General features: G+C 43.5%; 1 protein-coding gene across 8 annotated transcripts in view; it reads left to right on the top strand.

The window, feature by feature from the left end:
- thada (THADA armadillo repeat containing) overlaps positions 1-23,151 on the top strand; it is a 466,325-nt gene that overhangs the window by 368,815 nt on the left and 74,359 nt on the right. For all 8 annotated transcript variants that reach the window (XR_011355652.1, XM_069931122.1, XM_069931123.1 and 5 more), the window contains 2 exons: positions 3,552-3,982; positions 4,320-4,444. Coding sequence is in view for 7 of the 8 variants with exons in the window: in XM_069931122.1 (XP_069787223.1) it covers positions 3,552-3,982; positions 4,320-4,444 (556 nt within the window). In the remaining variant the exon portion in view is untranslated. The remainder of the gene's footprint in view (positions 1-3,551; positions 3,983-4,319; positions 4,445-23,151) is intronic.

Consider the following 23,151-nt stretch of genomic DNA (forward strand, 5'->3'; position numbering starts at 1 on the left):
CTTCAGCGCTTGACGTCCTGTTTTGCGGAAACAGCGTTGTCTCCACTCCATCCTCAACATTCATTGGAGCAACTTCATCTCCAACATCGAAGTACTCGAGATGGCAGAGGCCGACAGCATCGAATCCACGCTGCTGAAGATCAAACTGCGCTGGGTAGGTCACATCTCCAGAATGGAGGACCATCGCCTTCCCAAGATCGTGTTATATGGCGAGCTCTCTACTGGCCACCGAGACAGAGGTGCACCAAAGAAGAGGTACAAGGACTGCCTAAAGAAAGCTCTTGGTGCCTGCCACATTGGCCACTGCCAGTGGGCTGATATCGCCTCAAACCGTGCATCTTGGCGCCTCACAGTTCGGTGGGCAGCAACCTCCTTTGAAGAAGACCGCAGAGCCCACCTCACTGTCAAAAGACAAAGGAGGTAAAACCCAACACCCAATCCCAACCAACCAATTTTCCCTTGCAACCGCTGCAACTGTGTCTCCCTGTTTCGTATCGGACTTGTCAGCCACAAACGAGCCTGCAGCTGACGTGGTCTTTACCCCTCCATAAATCTTCGTCCGCAAAGCCAAACCAAAGAAAAGAACACGAGGAATGTGCACCTTTTTGCCTATTATGCCAACAGGCTTTGGCCATCTTGAAGTTCATTTGAAGATAAAACATCCGAACCATGTCAATTCAGAATTGTAATATTTGAAATCACTTAAAGAGAAATTTGAAAATAGATCAAAAATCATTTCATTATTCACTGCGCAAACTACAGCCCTGAATCATACCATTGAGCTCGCTATGAAATTTCTCTGCTGATCGCAAAACATAGGAAGAATCATATGATTAGGGAGGAACTGATTAAACCTGTAATGTCATCATTTCTCAAAAGAGTTCTGCAAAAGGACGACAAAGATATCCGAGCAATGCCATTGAGTATAATACTGTCTCTAACAGAATAGATGACGTGAGTCAAGATGTTGAAAACCAGCTTATTGAGAAATTGAAATCATGAAAGTTCTCAATGCAACTGGATGAATCTACCATATGGGACAGTCAGACTCTATTATTGGCATAAGTGAGATATATTGATCAGGAAGAGTTTTAAGAAGAGATGTTGTTTTGTGAATCATTGGAAACAATCACTACTGCAGTTGATATCTACAGCAAGCTCAAAAATGAAAATAAAAATGAAATACCAAAAGGAAACATTGTATCTTATGATGTAGATGGTGCACCTGCTGTGAAGGGTAAAAAATCAAAACAGGATGTTTAAAATTAATGAAGGATGAAAATCCAAACATGTTGGTTGTGCATTGTGTTATCCACCGAGAAAGCTTAGTTGCCGAAAAAGTTTCCCCTGTTCTACATGACATACTGCTTTCTTTGATCAAGGGTATCAATGCCACAAAAACTAATGCCAAATGTGAATGTCTGTTTAAGCAGTTTTGTGTCGTTAAAAATGCAGAATGTGTGAGATTATTGCTTCACACTTAAGTAAGGTGGTTGTCAAAGGGAAACTGCTTCAAAGGTTTATGGATCTGTTTGATCTCCTCAGTGAGTTATTGAAGGACAAACCTGAAATGAAGCACTTGCTAACAACAGATGGCAAAGCTTATGTGGTTACTTGGCAGACATTTTTGAAAAGCTAAGTACATTGAACAAGCAACTCCAAGTAGCAAATATGATGCTTATTGATGCAAAAACAAAGATAGTTGGATTCATGACACTCTAGAATTATTCCAAAGGAATATTTATTCAAGAAATTTCAGTCAATTCCATTGGTTGAATAAGTGTGAGGTAACTAATGCTGCTACAATTGTCATTGTTGACCATTTGAAAATGTTGGTTACCAACTTCAATGATAGATTTGGCGATTTAAAGGAAATGGATTTTCCCTCTTGGTTAACTCAGCCATTGCTGGTGGACTTATCTGAAGTTCCAGTGCAATACCAAGAGGTGTTATCTGAGTTGTAACATGATGAATCTGGAAAACTCTGTTCAAAGTGAAAGGAACCATGATGTGGCTGTCTAACGAGATCGAAAAGAAATACCAAAACTCGACTACTTTAGCAAGGGAACTATTGATACATTTTCCATCATCTTATTTAGTAGAATGTGGCTTCAGAACTGTTAGTGATTTACTACAAGCTAAGAGAAACCAACTGAAAATTACAAAACATGGAGATTTATAGTTGAAACTAACAAAATGAGTCCCTTGAATCAAAAAAATCTGCAGCCAGTGTCAGGGGCAAGGTTCCCACTGAAGTGACGACAATTGTTGAATGTATGTTTGAGATGGTTGATATATTGAAGTAGTAGTTGAATATGAAATATGTGTGTTTAAAGTGTATTCCCAACCTTAATTGCATTGAAATACACTTGTAGTAAATGATTTAATTAAAACTTCTTTTGAATATTTAACTTTTTTCTGCAAATGGTGGGGCGTACGGTTTTTTTGAAAAATTAAAGTGGGGCCGAGGGTAAAACAGTTTGAGAACCACTGATCTATCAGCTACTAATCTCTGTCTTCCAAAATCACCTTCTCCCTCCCCCACCTGGCTCCATCTAAATACATCATCCTTCAACCCACCTTAGTATACCTATTACTAACTGACCACTGTCACTCTTTGCTCTTGACACAGGTTAATCTTCCCTCTCCACATTCATAGTGCAGAGTCTTGATTCAAAATGTCAACAATTCCTATCTTTAAGTTTATTTGTTACAAAATATCTAGTACAGTGAGAAGAGTTATCTCTGGCAGAGCAGATCAACAAGTTATCTCTGGCATTATATGTAGCCATGTCTTGAGCGCAATTTACAGTGTATAGGATTACAACAAAAAGGAGGTTTACCCTCCCACAGGTCCTGCTCACCCCCACTGAATTCATTTTATCTCCAGACTCCAGCACCTGCAAGATCTGTGTCACCATTCTTGCAGCAATCCAGTTTTTTTTTTGCACAGACATGTCAAATCACCTCAAAGTATAACAAAGGACTTCAAAGAATAAGGGTGATCACCATTTCTCTGAGGAAGTTGGGGGTCGACAACAATGCTGGTGGGTTTAACAGAAATGTCTATATCCCAAAAGTAAATTTGAAAAAATGTGTTTGCATTGGATTCTTCACAGCACACTGATAGAAAAGCTATACTGCTTTCCCATTGGTGTATCAAGTAACAATAATACTTGGCCTTTGATGACATCATCAGAACATCTATGAATGATGAAGTAAGGACCCCCTTGTTCTCAAAAGTGCAACCTTCCATCCTACTCAGAAGGGTAGAATGAATTTGTAGACCTAATTCCTTGCTGAATAGGCAGACTAAAAATCACATTTATTTCAATTTTTCGTGCAAAATGCATTATGTCACAGCTGATGAGAAGTGACTTGGAAATGAAATCTTTCACCAAACAAATTCAACACAAATATTGTATTTATGAATATTGCCTTAAATTTACCTTTCAAAATATTATGAAAAGTATAAAGCTGATAATGAATAGCAAATTACTTACTGTTTATCAATATCAATGCAGCTTTAACTAATAAATGCTTTCTTTTAGACCAAGAGATTCTAAACTTCTGGCAGACTGCCCATCACATTATCCTGGAGTCAGAACTATTTACAGACAGCCTGAAGTTTTCACCAGCACCTGGACTAATTCACTGGCAAAAAAGTATCACTCAGCTAACTTTATCTGTCATGGCAAAATGGTTTTCTCCACCACCAATGCTACCGTTGGGAGATGCCAGCTATAAATTGGCTTCTGAAACTGCTGAAGTTCAACCCAGTCTTCTCCTTCCTCAGCTTCTACTCTCAGAATTTCTTGAAATACGTTTGCTGACCCTGGAGACTGTGTTGTTATGGCTGGAAAAGACAGATTTACTCCACCGTAGAGAGACAAATGGGAATGTATTGTTCCTGTTATCAAGAATTGAGGACACTTTGAAAAAGCTAGTAATGCAAGAGAAGCACCCAGAATGTCTTGCCAAGGTGAGAGAGTATCTTGATATAGTAACATGCAATATTATTGAAAATTAAATAGCTCAAATATGACTATATTAAAACTATTGCCTATTTATTTTGAAACTTTGCATACAAAATGAGACAGTAGCCACCCTATTAGTTTTAATATAATAAAATTGGTATTTTAAGAACCAGTCTTGGTGAAAGCACTCTCATTGACTATTCAAATGGATCACTTTACTAAACCAATAGAGCTAAGAGCACAATCTAAATGTGTCTAAATAACTAACATTGGCGTCTTTTTGAAACCTAACACAGCCGATCTGTATGATTTTATAACTAACTGCTATGTCAAATATTCTAGGTGCTAAAAATACTGTGTCACTTGGATATAGAGGGTCTGTTTCCTTGGATAGTGAATACTTCAGTGATGAGTGAAGCTGAATTTCTCAGGTGGATCTTGTCAATAGCACAGACCACAAAAATCAGGTATTCTTCCAATGCTTTTTAGAGATTTAAGTTGAACAAGCATGCATGAATTTTAAGGAACTGAATATATTGCATAATTGTTGAATGTTTTGGTTATTTAATTTTTGAAACCTGAACAGTTTGCCTGGAATCATGAACAGTAATTTAATGAAAGTAGGCACCATGACCCTATCATTGCAGTGCCATATCATTATGTTTGTTGTGTTCAAGGTCTCAATCAGAAACATGGTGTGTTTTTTTAAAGTAGGTGTGGCATGAAGCCTGAATAAAATTATATTTTCAGGAGTATTTTTTTTATTTGCATGCCAAACATCATAGTAAATTTAGACCTTGAGTTTTATCACCAATACATTTTTGTAGTGGAAGGTAACTAAGGCCAGATATGGGACCATCTGTCAATTCTATGCATGATAGCATAATACGTGGCTTTGTGTGGTGTAGTCCTGTCTCACAAATTTGATTCTTTTTGAGAAAACAACAACAATAATTGACTAATTGTATAGTAGATGTTCTCTACATGGACATTAGTAAACCATTTAACAAGGTCCCTCATGGTAAACTGGTCCTGACGATTATGTCACAAGGGATCTTCAGTGAGTTGGTAAGTTGGGTACAAAATTGGCATGGTCAGGGACAGCACAGTAGCATAGCGGTTCACACAATGCTGTTACAAAGGTGTGATCCATAAGGAGTTTGTACATTCTCCCTGTGTGTGTGTGGGTTTCCTCCCGTAAAAGACAAAGTGAAGAGGTGGAGCTGTGTTTCTCTGACTGGAAGTCTTCGACCAGTAGTTTTCCACAATGGTCAATGCTGGAATCTCTGTTGACTGTGAAAGATGCAAATAATTTGGATGGAAATGAGGATGGTCTGATTGGTAAGTTTTCAGACAGCACTGAAATTGGTGAAGTTGTCAAAGATTGTCAAAGGAAACAGCAGGAAATAGATCAGTTGGAAATCTGGGCAGAGAAATGACAGATGGTGTTTAATCCAAACAAGTGCAAGGGCTTACATTATGGGAGATCTAATGCAAGGGGAAAGTGAAGATTAAACTGCAGGGCTCTTATGCCTTTTGCAAGTAAACAGCTTCCTGATCATATCAATATAAATGGATAGGATAGTCAGAAAGGTGTACATCAGTGGTTTTCAACCTTCTCTTTTCACCCACATGCCATTTTAAGTATTCCCTGTGCCATAGGTTCTCTGAGATTAGTAAGGGATTGCTTTAGGTGGTATGTGGGTGGAAAGAAAAAGTTTTGAAAACTACTGTTTTAATTTACCTAATTGACTCATTATGTGCATGGTTTCATAACTCCAAAGGAAATTTTTCTCGAGAAAAATATTTCAGTAACAATTGAGTCTAGAGCAGTGATTCTCAGCCATCCTTTCCCACTCATCCTTTATTAATCACAGAACACCAATGCCTTAGAGATTGCTGAAAGTGATATATGAGTGGAAAGAAAAAGGTTGAGAACCACTGTTGTACATGCTTGCCTTCATCAGTTGGACCATTAAATATAAAAGCTGGCAAGTCACGTTAGGCCATATTTTGACTCTTGCATGCAGTGTTGTCCATATTTCTTGCAGGAAGGCTTTGGAGAGAGTGCAAGATAGATTGTGTGGGTTAGGGGATATTTCACATGAGCATAGAAGGAAGAGAGATGACCTGATGGAAGTATATAAATTATGAGAGTCGATAAGTTCGACAATTTTTTTTAACTCCTGGCTGAAAATCAAACACTACTGGAAACACCTTTAAGGTTAAAGTGGGAAAGTTAGAGGAGATATGTGGAGCAAGTTTCTTTAATCATAGAGAGCGGTAGATTTCAGATTTATTGTCATGACATCATATACAACCCTGAGATTCTTTTTTTTTCTGTGGTTGAGGCAGAATTGGTATTGCAAAAACAACTGTACACAGCTTATGTATGTAAACAAATCAAGAACTGTAAACAGATAACAAATGTAATCTATGATAGTTGTCTGGAATGTACTGCAGGGCAGAATGATAGAAGCAGATGTAATAGCAACACTAAGAAGTATTTTGATAACCACGGAATAGTAAGATACATGCAGGCAAATGGGAATAATTAGATTAGTATGGCTAGCACAGACATGATGGGCTAACAGCCTATTCCCATGCTATAGTGTTCTTTGTTCTAATCTGAGTACTAAAATTATTGAGTTAATATCTGCATTTTTGGGAGAAATTGTACACCAATTTCCTTATGAAGAGATATTCTCTTCTAAATGGCCCCTTGCTCTGACTTAATAAGTAATGTAACACAAGGCATGATTACCTTCATTTATCTACCTCCTTGATCTTATTGGAAAAGATGGACAACATTGCCATATCCATTCTGTACCCTATGGGGAAAGGCACTTTGTCTACCTTTTTCCACCTACTCTTCCTTGCTATGCACAGAGTAGTTTGGCTTCAAAATGCAATGTCTGTAGAAAATGGCATTGAGAGCACACCTCACATCCTTGAGTCCTTCCAGCCCATTTCCAACGTGGCAGACAGGATTCCCGCAGTAAATGTCCATGAAGAGAAAACTGAAAATGCCCATTCCTTTTCACGGTGCTGGTTTTGGCTGGAGTATTAGAGAAAATGCTCTTCAAGATAGGACAGTGCAATCAATCTCCTTCAAAAGACAGCTCAGCGTTCGCTTTGTGTTGGACTGATAGGTCAGCTGACATTGAAGGACTCAAATCCCTAGAGTGGAATTTGAACCCACAAACCTCTCACACAGACTTGAGAGTAGCATCAGCTGAGCCACAGCTTTAGGAACACTAGACTGGATTGCTAACCTTTGGTGCTAGAGACAAAGTTCAAAACAAATTTTTGAAATGTTTAGTTGTTGCTTTTGTCACCTTCAATATGGCAAGATGAGTAATTACTCATACACAAGAGAGTACAAATGCTAAGGGCAAGAACAGGCATCAGCTCAATTCACCTGATTACACAATGAATAATTTATTGGAACTGCCTTCAAGCAGGAGTTAACTTGAAGCAGAATAATCCATTTACCTGTGACAACTTGCAAAAATATATTTTTGGCATAATTTCTGTACTTCTTCAAGAGATTTACAGAAATGTGGAATGGCATTTATCTTTCTGTTGTGCATGGCCACCTCAAGTAGTAAGCATGTTGTACAAAGCTGTACAAAGGTCCATGGACCTCCACCTTTTAAGCATTTCCAATGTGGGGCTCTGGCAAAGCCACAGCTAATGGCCTGCTCACATTTACAGTATGTACTTTCAAAAAAAATCAGTGAAATTGATCAAATAAAGTCTGCACTTTGTAAAGTCATATGGGTTGTCTCTCCTTAGTCCCTGCCTTTCCAAGTGGTATGAACTAACTGACCCCCATTAATACTAATACAGGCACAGCAATAAAAGATTTGCCAAACAGTGGTAAATTCAAAATAATTGTTTTTATTTAACTATTAACCACATAACAGTTCTCACTTAATTATAAACTTACTTAACTTTAAACTTAACTTCACTATGCACAAATATAATTGTATAACTGTGTGTGTATTAAAGTCCAAACTATTTCAGTTTAAACTTGAGTCTGAAAAGTTATTTGTAAGGCCCAGTATTTTAAAGTCTTGTTGAACTTGAAGGTCTCTTAAATTGTAGTTCAGAAGTGATTACGAAACATCAATTTCTTTTAAATTGTTACTTGAACCAATAATGAAGTGTTTGTTAACACTGTCTTAGTCCTTAGACTGTTCCGACTCACAAATTTTGTCAACTTATTTCCCAGGAAGAGATTTCTTCTTTAATTCTCACACTGGTGATCTGCAGCTCACTCTTAGCTTCTTAAAGAGTTCTAGAGTTTTTTTGTCCACCATGAGGCTCCCTTCTAATAACAAAAAGTGACAGTCAGAAGTAGTCTGGCTAACTTTAAAGCCACTTAGAACAGCACTTCCTGCTTCTCCAGAAAATACTGTCAATCTTCTTTTCTCTGGTTTCTGCTTCTCGTCTAAAGGTGCCTCTGCCTTCCGATATATATACCCTATATATATATATATATATATATATATATTATACCCTTACACTCCAATGAGGTCAGTCTTAATTCCTAGAAAACATGGGATAATTTATTGGAATTTTAAACAGTTGTCAACCCCGGTTTCTTATAAACCATGTGATCTTCATACCTCTTGCTTGTAGATGACACGACTTCAAAAGATTACCTCAGTTCTCTTTCAAAGGCTTAAGTATATCAGTCACATGGCACTGAGTTTCATTTCTGTTGTTCAAGAGGCCTTGTGGTTTAGTTTAAAAACAGATGGCTTCCTTCAGCAATTCTTATTGAGTATTTAGATACTTCAATTTTTAATAAAGCAAACACTCCATTGTTCTTGAATAAATTAAGAACCACTTCAACTCCATTAGTTCTGTTTTCCAAGACACATCGACTCTGAAAATGAACATTCTTTCTGAGTTCAATGATGTAAATGTGCTGACCTGTGTGTGACCCTGTACCAGCCCACAACTAGCTTACTAAGACTACATGTACAATATTTTAACTATATAATTTACTTTACTAATGCAGCGTATGTGCTACGATGAGTGTGGAAGGAAGACACACACACGAGGAGTCAAAATCAAAAACTGCTTTATTGCACTGGCAGCTCTTCTTGGTGCTGACGTCAGGAGCCCGCATCATCGGACTGCTGACTTCGGGTTGACCGGAGTTCCTGCCAGAGTTCTTTATCTTCCCGTTGTGCAGAGGTCACCTTGGATGACAGTTTGTGTCAACCACCCCCGTCCTCCCAGGTCTGCGCGGCCGCCACATTCATCAGCCATTTTGTGGGCCGACTCACGTCTCCATGCGTGGGCTGCTACACGATCGCCCCCCCCCCCCCCCCCCAGAACCAATGACTGGGCAATTGTCCGTAGCCTTAGGCAGCCTGCCCCCGCTTTGTGGGGGCAGAGTGGAGACCGACTCATATAGATATAGGGTCATTGAAGTGGTGGTTTGTGTGCACCCCTCCTCACGAACACATACCAACAAGTCCTTAGGTCATTCAGGACATTATGCTTGGGCTGGCCGCGCAGTGGGAGCTGCCTCGGGATCAAGGACCTCAGCTTCTGCCGCAGGTTCTCGAGGTTTGCTGCAGGGTCTTCCGGGCACTTATCGGGGGCCAGGAGTTCCCCGGGGATGATTAAAGGTGCACTGTTCTGCCACCAAGGCATTGAAGTCCTCCTTCAACCAGTGCAGATTCCTGATAGGACACAAGGCAATTCATCTACCCAGTTGGGACTCTTGAGCTGGGCCGTCAAGGCTGCCTTGAGGTGCCTGTGGAAGTGCTTAACCAACCCATTGGCCTACGAGTGATGAGCCATGATATGGTAGAACTGAGTCTCCAGAAAGTTAGCCATCGCTGCCCAGAGCCCGGAGGCGAATTGTGCCCCCATGTCTGAGGTGACATGCTCTGGGACCCAAAATCAGGACACCCATGTGTCAACGGGTGCCCTGGAGCAGGTTTCTGTAGTAGTATCAGCCAATGGGACTGCCTCCGGCTCCCTCATGGAGCAGTCTATCATAGTCAGGAGATATCTTGCCCCATGGGAAACCAGTAAAGGTCCCACTAAGTCAATGTGCATATGGCCTGATCTGCACCGTGCCAGCTCAAAAGCCTGCGTGGGCACTCTGGTGTGAACCTGCACTTTGGAGGACTAACAGTTCATGCAAGGCTTGGCCTACTGGCTGACCTGTTTACAGAGGCCATGCCAGACAAACCTGTTGGCCACCATTTTGACTTTGTTCGCCAGGTTGTGGATAGCTTCAAACACCTGGCGTCTCCATGCGGCCAAACGATGGGCCGCGGCTGCCAGTAGAAACGTCTCACTGCAGTGTCAGGTTACCTGGACCAAAAGGGTCGTCCTCCACCCTGAAATCGGAGACAGCTGTCCTGTATGCAGGGATCTCAGGGTCTTGTTGCTGTGCTTTGGTGAGTGCCACATAATTAACCCCTTAGGACAGGCCATGTATCGAATCAATCACAGGGCGTGACAGAGCGTTGGCCACTATGTTGTTTTTTCCTGCGATATGTTGAATGTCCGTGGTGAATTCAGACACATAGGACAAGTGTCTCTGCTGTCAGACCGACCATGGGTCCGAAACCTCATGGAATGTGAAAGTCATTGACCTGTGGTCAAAAAGTAACAGAAATGTCTTACTGCCAGGTACAGCGCTAACAACTCCCAGTCAAAAGCACTGTATTTGAGTTCTGGGAGGCAAAAAATGCCAGGGGATGCCACAGGCCCTCGATGAGTTGTTCTAGCATGCCCCATACCGCTGTGCTGGAGGCATCGACATTTAGGGCAGTAAGTGCCTCCGGACTGGGGTAGACCAGGAGGGTGGCATTGGCTAGCACGTCTTTGTCCCTCTGGAACGCCCTGGAGGATTCCTCGTCCCAAGCCATGTCTTTTACATTGCTGGACATCAGCGCAAAGATGCATGCTGCTGCCGGTATGAACCTGTGGTAAAAGTTTATCATACTGGCAAAATCCTGCAGTCCTTTCACCATGTGTGGCTTAGCGAAGTGCTTGTTAATTCTGTGCCCCAGGAAGTCGATGGTGTCCAGACCGAAATGGCACTTAGTGGGATTGATGGTCAGCCTGAACTCGCTTAGCTGGGTGCACAGCTGTCTCAGGTGGATGGGGTGTTCTTTGCGACTGCGGCTAGTGGTGAGGATATCGTCCAATTAGATGAACTCAAATGGGAGGTCCCAGCCCGCTGCATCTATCAGCCGCTGGAAAGTTTGGGCCGCATTCTTTAGACTGAAGGGCATACGGAAGAATTCAAATAAACCAAAGCGTGTAATGAATGCAGTCTTTGGAGTGCCCTGGAGTGAACTGGGATTTGGTGGCACCTCTGGATGAGGTCCACCTTGGAGAACACCCATGCCCTGTGCAGGTTTGCAGAAAAATCTTGGATGTGGGCACGGGATATCTTTCGGGCATAGTGTCCTCATTGAGGCAATGGTAGTCCAACATGGTCTCCAGCTCCCTGCTGATTTTGGCACCAGGTGGAGAGGAGAGGCCCAGGGACTGTCAGAACGTTGCACGACCCTAGCTCCTCCATCTTTTTTAATTCCTCCTTCACCAGGCTGAGTTTCTTGGGTGGAGTCAGCTTGCCCTGGCGTGGAGCAGGGGCCCTCGGTCAGTATATGGTGCCTTACCCCTTGCTTTGGCTCGGCCGTAGAAAACTGCAGCGCCTATCAAGGGGAACTCCACCAGGATGTGGGCAAATTCATTGTCCGAGAATGTTATACAGTCCAGGTGGGGGAGACAGGTAGCTTGGTTTCCCCCAGAGGCAGAGTTTGAAAGGTTCTGGTGTGCACCAAGTGCCATCCCTTAAGGTCAACCAGCAAGCAATGGGCCTGAAAGAAGTTGGGCCTCAGGAGCGGTTGCCGTGAGGGTGAAGGTTTATGTAAAGTGGCTATTGCTGAAATGAAGGGGGATGATACAGGTCCAGAAAGTTCAAAAGCAGGAGCTCTTGGCTGCTCTCAGTGTTGGGCCCTGTTTAAGCAATGGGTGTCGAGGCCTGCAGGGTGTAGGACACTTATCTCAGCGTCAGTGTCGACAGGAAACACCTGCCCGTCAGTGAGTCCCAGATGTGGAGGCCATCACTTAGGCCAACTGCCGCAGCCATCAACGACAGATGGCCACGGCGTTTCCCGAAAACCCACTGGGTGGACTGCATCGACGGGCCTCTGCACCCCATCATTGGGTGTTCACTTACCTTTCTGCGGGCCTTGATCTCGCCGGGGGTTGTTCGTGGAGCTTGCTGATGTGATCTATGACGGCACTGGCAATTCTTCTTCGCTCTACAGAGCATGTCTGCCTGGGCGGCGACCCTTTGACGGTTGCTGAAGTCCTCATCTGTGAGCAAAAGCCGTATATCGTCAAGTAGCTGCTCCAGAAAGATCTGATTAAGAGCAGACAAGGCTTGTGGCCCTTGGTTAACGCGAGGATTTCGCTCATTAGGATGCACTGGTCCCTGTCCCCCAGTCCATCCGTATGCATTCATCGGGCGGCGCGCTCGCACCAGAAACCCTGAAAGTGTGGGTTAGTAGCTCTTTGTGGGCCTTGTATTTGCTTTGCTCCGTCGGCTGCTGAAGGAAGACTACAACCCTTGTCACTGTCCTGATTGAGGATGCTCGCGATGTAGAAGTAGCGGGTGTTGTCGGTGGCGATAAGTTGAAGGTGGAACTGGGCCTCAGCCTGCTTGAACCACACGTGCGGCTGCAACACCCAGAACATCGGGAGCCCGAGGGAGACTGCGTGGATGGTTGCTGGCTAAACTTAAGCTCTCATCTTCAGGTCCAACTGCTGGTTGAACCTGTCAGGGTCACCAATGTATCCATATGTGCTTCAACGAGTGTGGAAGGAAGACACACACACGAGGAGTCAAAATCAAAGACTGCTTTATTGCACCGGCAGCTCTGCTTATACAGGCGCCTAGTGTTGACATCAGGGGCCAAGTCATCGGCATGCCGACCTTAGGTTGGCCGGCATTCCTGCCAGAGTTCTCCATCTTCGTACCATGTGGAGGTCACCTAGGACGATGGCTGGTGTCACCCCAGGTCCGCGCAGTCACTGCATTTGTTGGCCATTTTGTCGGCCAGTTCGCATCTCCGTGTGCGGGCCACTACACTAAGCTATTTTTATAGGAAATATAGCTGAACTTTATCCTAAATATTACTAATAACACAGATCCATTACACCAAGTGATTATAAATTCTCTCCCTCAGAATTTTTTCCAACATCTTTCCAATCACAGATGTTGCACTCACAGGACTATAGTTGCCCAATTATTTTTCGTGCTGCCCTTCTTGAAAAGAGGGACCATGTTTATTGCCTTCGGATTTACCTCAATCCTGTTTGCTAGTGATTTCTTGTGACATTGCTTTGCTATCCTAATTTTTTTAAATAAAATCTTGCCTTTACTTTTTCTCCTCATGACAAGCATCCCTTTGCATTAGTCCTCTAACTCTCAAGATTTAAACATGCCTTTATTGTCATGTAACAGTACAGAACGTGAACTATTACATGAAATTGACTTCTGCTTGCTGTAAGGCAGAAAAAGAGTTGCCATTAGTGTGAGCTAGCGCTCCTTACAATAAGAGAGAAAGAGAAGCAAAAGAGGAGTCCCTTCAGTCACTGAGTGTCCATGGATTCATCTCCAGCACTCCTGCAGCCTCTGCAGCTACACAGACTCCTTGTTCAATCTATTGGTAACCCAAGCTCCAGATCCAAACCTCTGATGTGATCAGGAAGCTTTCAGCATCCGCAGCCCTTTGGGAGCCCTTCTTACCCTCAGCACCCACTCATATCCCAGTTCCAATACCTGGTTCTCATGAGCCAGTCTCCAGCAGCCCGCAGCCTATGTGAGTTCCCTGATCACAGGCTGCCAGCTACCTGTGTGGGTCCCTCAGTCGCTGAGCCTCTCACTGGTCTGCTGCAATAGTCACCTTCCCTGTAGGGTCGTCTCCCATGCTTTTTCTCAACGGGGACTGTTCTCTCCATTTCTGGTGCCCTGCGCCTGTCCGCTACTATCTCAGAGCGTGACCGCCACCATCTTGGACACAGAAGCGCGGTTGCAGGATTTTACATAAAAACCAGCTCCTTTAACAGTCCATTTAAAGACTGTATGGAGCCATTGCATTAGGACCGGGCTGTTAACTCTTCGGATCAGCATTGTGTCTCTGCTCTCCCGGGTCCACACATGCGGATAGCTGCTGTTACAGCAGCTCCAGCAGTTTCACCCACATTTTTTTATGACTCCTTTTGTTTTCTCCTGATATATCCATTAAATACCACTTGATGTCTAGGGTTCCCTACACTTGTTATTTCTGGACCTTACCCTGACACAAACACGTTGACCTTGGATTTCTTGCTATTTCTCCTTCAGTTGCAGATGTCAACTTACCTGCAAGTAGATGCTTCCAATCCACCTTTGCCACATCTTCCCTTGAATGAATTAAATTGACCTTACCCTATTCTCAGACCATAATTACTGGTCCATCCATATCCCTTTCCATAACTGCTTTAAAGTATATAGAGCTATTCTCATACCTTTGCAATGCAGAAGAGAAGAGATTAAAATGAGAGAGAAGGAGATGAGAAATTGTGAATGGGTTGTGTTAAATGCCACAGTGCTTTGATATCCCAAAATTTGTAGGTACTATCTGCAAGAGGTTGGCACATAATAACATAAGGTTTCATATGTGAAATGTGGCAATTTTATGAGTAAAAATGAAAGTCGTAGTCACCAACAGTTGATCTATTTCCGATCGGTGAGTTAGAAATGATGCTACACATGTTGAAGGCATCATCATATGTGCAAAATAAGACTGAGAAATGATACAGGAAATGTCCAGCCTAATTTCCAGATGGCTTAGGTTTTTGGTGGAAATCATTTTGCATGATTTATGCTTGTGTGGCCACTGGAATTACAATGAACACGACAAAATAACCACAGAGTGAATCAAACAGATTTACTTGTCACAACCCACACAATCTTTAAAAGCCAGATTCATGCGCTCAACACGCACTGACATCATCACACACTGGTGTCATATGGCCAGTTCGATGCATTCTGGGAGTTGTAGTGCCACCATAGCGCCGCTACACAGCCCCATCCCCCAGAACCGGCAGGAATGTTTGTCTTTTAGGTTGTTGGCCTCTGTGATGGACTGTTGGCTGCTATAGTAGGGAAGACTTCTCCACGTAAGCTGGTTTAAGCCTGTCAATAGTGAAAGACTGTGGCTTCCCTCCAATGTCCAAAATACAGGTCGTCCTAGTTTGTCTGAGTATCCTATAAGGTCCTTCATAGGTCGTCTGGAAAGGTTGACCAAATGTTCCCCCTTTGGACAAAGACATATTCGCAGTCTTTGAGGTCTTCTGGCACAAAAGAAGCGCGTTCTCCATGTATAGGGATCAATTTTCCTAACGTCTCCCTTAGCCTGCTCATCAGTTCCTTGGAGTTGGAATGGTACAGGACGAACTCCCCTGGAACCACCAACACGAGCTCCGCAGATGAAGCTTGGAGGTCCTCCTATGTAGCTCAGTTTCGATACAAGGTCCCAACCCAAAAGATTGACTGAACACTTCAACCCATGAATACTGTCTGACCTGCTGAATGCCTCCGGCTGCTTATTGTGTGCTCATGTCCCATCCACTGATGATAATTATTTATCTGAGTTGTCCAGTGTGATTCGGACTGGACAGAATGGATGCGGAAGGGATGTTTCCAATGAAGGGGGAGTCCAGAACCCGGGGCCATGGTTCGAGGATAATAGGCAAACCATTTAGAACTGAGATGAGGAGGAATTTCTTTACCCAGAGGGTGGTGAATCTGTGGAATTCATTGCCACAGAGAGCAGTAGAGGCAGGTTCATTAAGTATATTTAAGAGCTCCTGTTGGAGCTCTGCGCAGAACAGCGGCTTGTCATTACAAACACCCTTTTTCAGCAGAGGGATAGCCTTAAGACTACCTGGATGCATCCCCGATCCAAACACTGGCACCTCCTGGACTACATCCTGGTACGAGAAAGTGACAAACGAGATGTGCTCCACACCAAGGTCATGCCCAGCACGGAATGCCACACTGACCACCGGCTGGTTCGCTGCAAGCTCAACCTTCACTTCAAGCCAAAGCCCAGGAACAGTAAAGCCCCCAGAAAGAGGTTCAATGTTGGAAACCTGCAGTCAGACGAAGCGAGAGGAAAATTCCAGGCAAACCTCAAAGCAAAGCTCGACGATGCAACCCGCCTCACGGACACGTCCCCTGAAACCCTCTGGGATCAGTTGAAGACTACCATACTGCAATCCACTGAAGAGGTACTGGGCTTCTCCTCCAGGAAAAACAAGGACTGGTTTGACGAAAACAGCCAGGAAATGCAGGAGCTGCTGGCAAAGAAGAGAGCTGCCCACCAGGCTCACCTTACAAAGCCGTCCTGTCCAGAGAAGAAACAAGCCTTCTGTCGCGCATGCAGCCATCTTCAGCGCAAACTCCGGGAGATCCAAAATGAGTGGTGGACTAGCCTCGCCAAACGAACCCAGCTCAGCGCGGACATTGGCGACTTCAGGGGTTTCTATGAGGCTCTAAAGGCTGTGTACGGCCCCTCACCCCAAGTCCAAAGCCCGTTGCGCAGCTCAGACGGAAAAGTCCTCCTCAGCGACAAGATCTCCATCCTCAACCGATGGTCAGAACACTTCCAATCTCTTTTCAGTGCCAACCGCTCAGTCCAAGATTCTGCCCTGCTCCAGCTCCCTCAACAGCCCCTAAGGCTAGAGCTGGATGAGGTCCTCACCCAGGATGAGACATATAAGGCAATTGAACAACTGAAAAGTGGCAAAGCAGCAGGTATGGATGGAATCCCCCCAGAGGTCTGGAAGGCTGGCGGCAAAACTCTGCATGCCAAACTGCATGAGTTTTTCAAGCTTTGTTGGGACCAAGGAAAACTACCTCAGGACCTTCGTGATGCCACCATCATCACCCTGTACAAAAACAAAGGTGAGAAATCAGACTGCTCAAACTACAGGGGAATCACGCTGCTCTCCATTGCAGGCAAAATCTTTGCTAGGATTCTACTTAATAGAATAATACCTAGTGTCGCCGAGAATATTCTCCCAGAATCACAGTGCGGCTTTCGCGCAAACAGAGGAACTACTGACATGGTCTTTGCCCTCAGACAGCTCCAAGAAAAGTGCAGAGAACAAAACAAAGGACTCTACATCACCTTTGTTGACCTCACCAAAGCCTTCGACACCGTGAGCAGGAAAGGGCTTTGGCAAATACTAGAGCGCATCGGATGTCCCCCAAAGTTCCTCAACATGATTATCCAACTGCACGAAAACCAACAAGGTCGGGTCAGATACAGCAATGAGCTCTCTGAACCCTTCTCCATTAACAATGGCGTGAAGCAAGGCTGTGTTCTCGCACCAACACTCTTTTCAATCTTCTTCAGCATGATGCTGAACCAAGCCATGAAAGACCTCAACAATGAAGACGCTGTTTACATCCGGTACCGCACGGATGGCAGTCTCTTCAATCTGAGGCACCTGCAAGCTCACACCAAGACACAAGAGAAACTTGTCCGTGAACTACTCTTTGCAGATGATGCCGCTTTAGTTGCCCATTCAGAGCCAGCTCTTCAGCGCTTGACGTCCTGCTTTGCGGAAACTGCCAAAGTGTTTGGCCTGGAAGTCAGCCTGAAGAAAACTGAGGTCCTCCATCAGCCAGCTCCCCACCATGACTACCAGCCCCCCCCACATCTCCATCGGGCACACAAAACTCAAAACGGTCAACCAGTTTACCTATCTCAGCTGCACCATTTCATCAGATGCAAGGATCGACAATGAGATAGACAACAGACTCGCCAAGGCAAATAGCGCCTTTGGAAGACTGCACAAAAGAGTCTGGAAAAACAACCAACTGAAAAACCTCACAAAGATAAGCGTATACAGAGCCGTTGTCATACCCACACTCCTGTTCGGCTCCGAATCATGGGTCCTCTACCGGCATCACCTACGGCTCCTAGAACGCTTCCACCAGCGTTGTCTCCGCTCCATCCTCAACATCCATTGGAGCGCTTTCATCCCTAACGTCGAAGTGCTCGAGATGGCAGAGGTCGACAGCATCGAGTCCACGCTGCTGAAGATCCAGCTGCGCTGGGTGGGTCACGTCTCCAGAATGGAGGACCATCGCCTTCCCAAGATCGTGTTATATGGCGAGCTCTCCACTGGCCACCGTGACAGAGGTGCACCAAAGAAAAGGTACAAGGACTGCCTAAAGAAATCTCTTGGTGCCTGCCACATTGACCACCGCCAGTGTGCTGATATCGCCTCAAACCGTGCATCTTGGCGCCTCACAGTTTGGCGGGCAGCAACCTCCTTTGAAGAAGACCGCAAAGCCCACCTCACTGACAAAAGGCAAAGGAGGAAAAACCCAACACCCAACCCCAACCAACCATTTTTCCCCTGCAGCCGCTGCAACCGTGTCTGCCTGTCCCGCATCGGACTTGTCAGCCACAAACGAGCCTGCAGCTGACGTGGACTTTTACCCCCTCCATAAATCTTCGTCCGCGAAGCCAAGCCAAAAGAAAAAGAATGTGTTGAGAATGGAGACCAAAATGTACATTCTCCAATTAGTTCTCACAAAATCTTCCTTCGAATTGCACCCTCAAAATAATGATTCATGGTTCATGATTTTTTGACAAAAAAAATAGTATATTTCAAAAGCATTAATTTATTATGATGCCTAACATTGTGGATGGTGTTCTGTTACTTAATTTTTGTTCTGTATTACTTTCTGTTCCCCCATGTTGGGCTCAACAAGACACCTATCTTCCTTCTCCAGTTGTTCATTCTCCACATGCAGTTTAAATATCTGTGGATGTAAATTAAATGCTGCAAATATTGGAAATCCAAAATAAAGCTGGAAGATACTGGAAGCATTTAGCTAATCGGACAGCAGATGTAGAACGAGAAATGTTTCAGGTGGAAGACTGCTACTTAGAACCAGAAAAGTGAGAAAACAAATTAGTTTCAGAGTGGTTAAAAGAAGGATTGGTAGGGCAAAGAGAATGTCCAGAGTTGCCCAGGAAATCCTGATGTTTATCCAGTCAGTCACCCTCTACCCTGCCTCCCTATTTCCCTATCCCTCGGTCTCCGTTCCGCCAGCTCTGTATTCACTAAGCTACCCACCTCCCCAATCAATTCTCAGCTTTTCTCTCCAGCCCTCCCAACCACTCCACCTGGAGCTTCTTGGCTGATGGCCTATGCTCCTCCCCCTACCTCTTCTTTCCTTCTCCCCCCACCCACCCCCCACCTTTTCATTCAGGCGCCTGCCTTCTTTTTGCTCACACCTTGAAGAAGGGCCTAGGCCTGGAACATTGGCGTCCTATGGATACTGTGGGACATGCTGAGTTTCTCTCGCGCTTCATAGTATAGGTTGGATTCACAACCTGAATTCTAATTCATAAAAATACAGCAATCGTTTGGCTGACCTCAACTAGAGATCCAGTGGACGGTTATCTAGATATATCTCGGAAATGCTGCAGTATTTATTCCTGAAGTGAGTTGAGAGCATGGACAGGGTGAGTCTGAGTTACCAGCAAAGCTGTCATTACCCCAAGCTAGAAAGGGGAACAGTTGGCAGTATTTGTGTTAACTTTTAGTCAGGACTTCAGGTTTCTGTCAACAACAGTGACTCATGTAATGGACACATTTTGCTTGTGTGAGAAATAACTCCACATCAAAATGAATATCTCAAAAGTCCCCAACAGCCCTTCCTCATACTATTTAGTCATTCATCAATGCATATTGATGTGTATTTTGCAACTGCTGCAGTTACCCATGGGAAAATATAATGTACAAATTAACGGTTGCACTGGTTCATAGACGGTTTGACATCTTTAAAAAAATATTGCATTCTCTTTTTTGATGAAAACTACTTCATGAAATAGATTCAAATTCTGAATTTTGCAGGCACCAAAATGATATTTATTTGGCCAAGAATGCCTTATTGTTATTCATTCAATGTGATTTAAGAATGACACAAACTGTAATAAACTTTTCAGATATTCTCTATTCCTGTTTATAATTTTAATGAACCCTTGATTCATTTATTTAAAATAAATTAGTAGCAGAGGTAAAATAATTTAAACAAACTTTGATATAAAATGTGAACTATTGGTTCCTGCAGCTCTTATGATTACTGTTTCCAACTTATTTCTCTCCTATTATAGTTTGTCAAACTTTCCTGTTTGGAGTTGGGGTTTGTCCTCAAAATTCTATCAATTAGGGTAACATTTTATATGCTATGTTGATAGAACTTAGTTTAAAGCTACTTTATGTGGTTCTAAATCAATTATAGATTTTTGAATCATTTGCAAGATTCATATACGGCTTGCTTGACATTACCTGCATTACTTTCTACTCGACTTATGACCCAGGCCTAAAGCACGGGACCAGGCTTTAATTGAAGGCTTTTGATCGACTAAGCATTGTTAAAAATGCCTGAGAAACTTGTTGCATCGGTCTCTAAGCTGCCTAACCACCCTGTTTTATCCCCTTACCCTGTCAACATCCCTTTATAGCAGTGTTTATATCTTCAGCTTCTTGCTCCAATCTTCTGAACTCCAGCTCTCTCAATTGTGTCTGACCTTGCCTTCAATTTCCTTCTCCACCTAACCTACTGTACTCAGTTGCACATTTCTCTTTTGTACTCCAGTTTCAGCAGTAATGGGAGATTGTTGAAGGAGAGCGTGTGAGTAAAATTGCGCAGAAATGCTGGAGAAACTCAACTGGTCTCACAGCATCCATAGAAAATAAAGGTATATTACCGATGTTTCAGGCCTGAGATACCTTGAAGATATTTTTATCTCCTATGGACACTCCAAGATCGGCTGAGTTCCTCCGGCATCTCTGTGCGTTTTTCTACAGTCCCAGCATCTGCAGACTTTTGTGTTTCACCACATGCATGTATGTACAAACAAAATTGAAACTTGGGAATTGAAAATGGAGATGGTCACGAACTTCAAATTCCTGGGAGTCAACATCTCTGAGGATCTGTCCTAATGCCTCCATGTTGATGCCATCACATAGGGTTGCCGAAGGCTATATTTTGTGAGGGGTAACCGAAGTCTCTCGTAAACTTCTACAGGTTTGCCATGGAGAGCATTCTGGCTGGTTGCTTCACTGCCTGGTATGGAGGTGCCAACTCTCAGGACAAGAATAAACTCCAGCGGGTTATTAACTTGGCCTGTGTCATCACAGGCACCAGACTTCACTCCATCGAGGACATCTAAATGAGGCATTTTTTTTTAAAAAGTGGCTTCTATCCTCAAATTCCCCCCACTACCCAGGCCATGCCCATTTCACCCTGCTATCATTGGGGAAATAGGTGCAGGAGCCTAAAGACGGGCCCTCAGTGCCACAAGGACAGCTTCTTCCCCGCTTCCATCAGATTCCTGAATAATCAATGACCCAAAGACACTGCCTTACTTTTTCTGCACTTTTATTTTAATTTTTTTAATAGTAATGTTGTCAGATGGATATAATATGACACTGCCGCAAAACATCAAATTTCATGACTTGCTCATGACAACAAATTCTGATTCTGATACATGTGAAACCATCATAACCCCCTTACTTTTCATTGCTGATTTCACATGGGTTTTTAGTGTACAGAATTTCTAGACCATTCAATTTTGCTGGTACCCTTGCATAATTAAATATATTAATTTATTTTGAATAAATCTTTTATCTAAATCCAAATTTTTTATGCCATTTGAAAGTTTAAATGAAGGCTTCATTGATGTGCGCCCACGGACTCTGACGCAATTTAGCATGGCGTCACACCAGAAACAGGCCCTTTGGCCCAACTTGTCCATGCCAACCACAATAGTCCAATTTTCCTGTGTTCAGCCAATATCACTCTGAACATTTTCTATCCATGTGCCTGTCAAAATGTCTTTTCAATTATATCTGCTTCTGCTGCTTCCTCTGGCAGTTTGTTCCAAATCTGTTAAGCAGACGGACTTGGGAATGTGCTGCTGTACGAATCTCAAAAGGTTAACTTGCAGGTACAACAAGCCATCAAAAAGTGAAACAGAATGTTGGCCATTTTTAAGAAATTGAATTTAAGAGCAGGGTGGTCCTGCTGCAACTGTACCTGGTGTTGATGAGGCCACACATGGAATACTGGGTGTAGTTTTCATCTCCTTGACAAAAGATGTACTTGTTTTGGAGGCAGTGTAGAGGAGGTTCACTAGGTTGATTCCAGAGATGATGGAGTTAGGCTATGAGGACAGATTGAGTCACCTGGGACTCTACTCACTGGAATGTAGAAGAATGAGAGGGAATCTTACAGAAAAATTGTGAAAGGAACAGATACGATAGAGGAAGGATAATTGTTTCCTCTGGTAGGTGAGACTAGAAATCAGGGATATAGCCTCAAAATTCAGGGAAAAAGGAGGAATTGGTTTACCCAGAGAATAGTGAACCTGTAGAATTCTCTGCCCAAAGTTCCGATAAAAGCTGCCTCATTAAACAGAGGTAAGACAGAGTTAAATAGAGTTTTCCCAGTCTGGGTGTTAACAGTTGTGGGGAAAAGGCAGGTAGGTGATGCCAAGTCCATGGCCAGATTAGCCATGATCTATTGAAGGCATACTCCTCAGGTCCTTTTTAAATCTTTCCCGAAGGCTCTAACTATTAGCTTATCTATGCCCCTCCTGATTTTACAAACCTCTGTAAGCCTCCTTCGGTTCAGGTAGTAAAGTGCCAGCTTGTCTGCATAATTCAAGCCTACTAGTTCTAGCAACATATTTGAGAATATTCCCTGCACCTTTTCCTGCTTAATAATATCTTTCCTATTGCTGAGTGACCAAAACTCCACACAATTCCTAAGTCTGAACAGCATCTTGCACAGCTGTAACATGACATCTCTGCTTCTGTTCTCCATTCCCTGGCCAATGAAAGCACGTGTGCCATATGCCTTCTTCACCACTCTGTCTACTTGCATTGCCACTTTCGTGGCTGTTCCTGAGCCCCCAAGTCTCTTCATTCGACAACACTTCCAAGACCCTGTCATTCACCATGTAAGTCATGCCCTGGTTAAATCTATGAAACTGCAACATCTTACACTTGTCCAAGTTAAATTCCATATGCCATTTCT

Source organism: Narcine bancroftii, chromosome 4 (assembly GCF_036971445.1).
Source record: "Narcine bancroftii isolate sNarBan1 chromosome 4, sNarBan1.hap1, whole genome shotgun sequence".
NCBI classification, from domain to species: Eukaryota; Metazoa; Chordata; class Chondrichthyes; order Torpediniformes; family Narcinidae; genus Narcine; species Narcine bancroftii.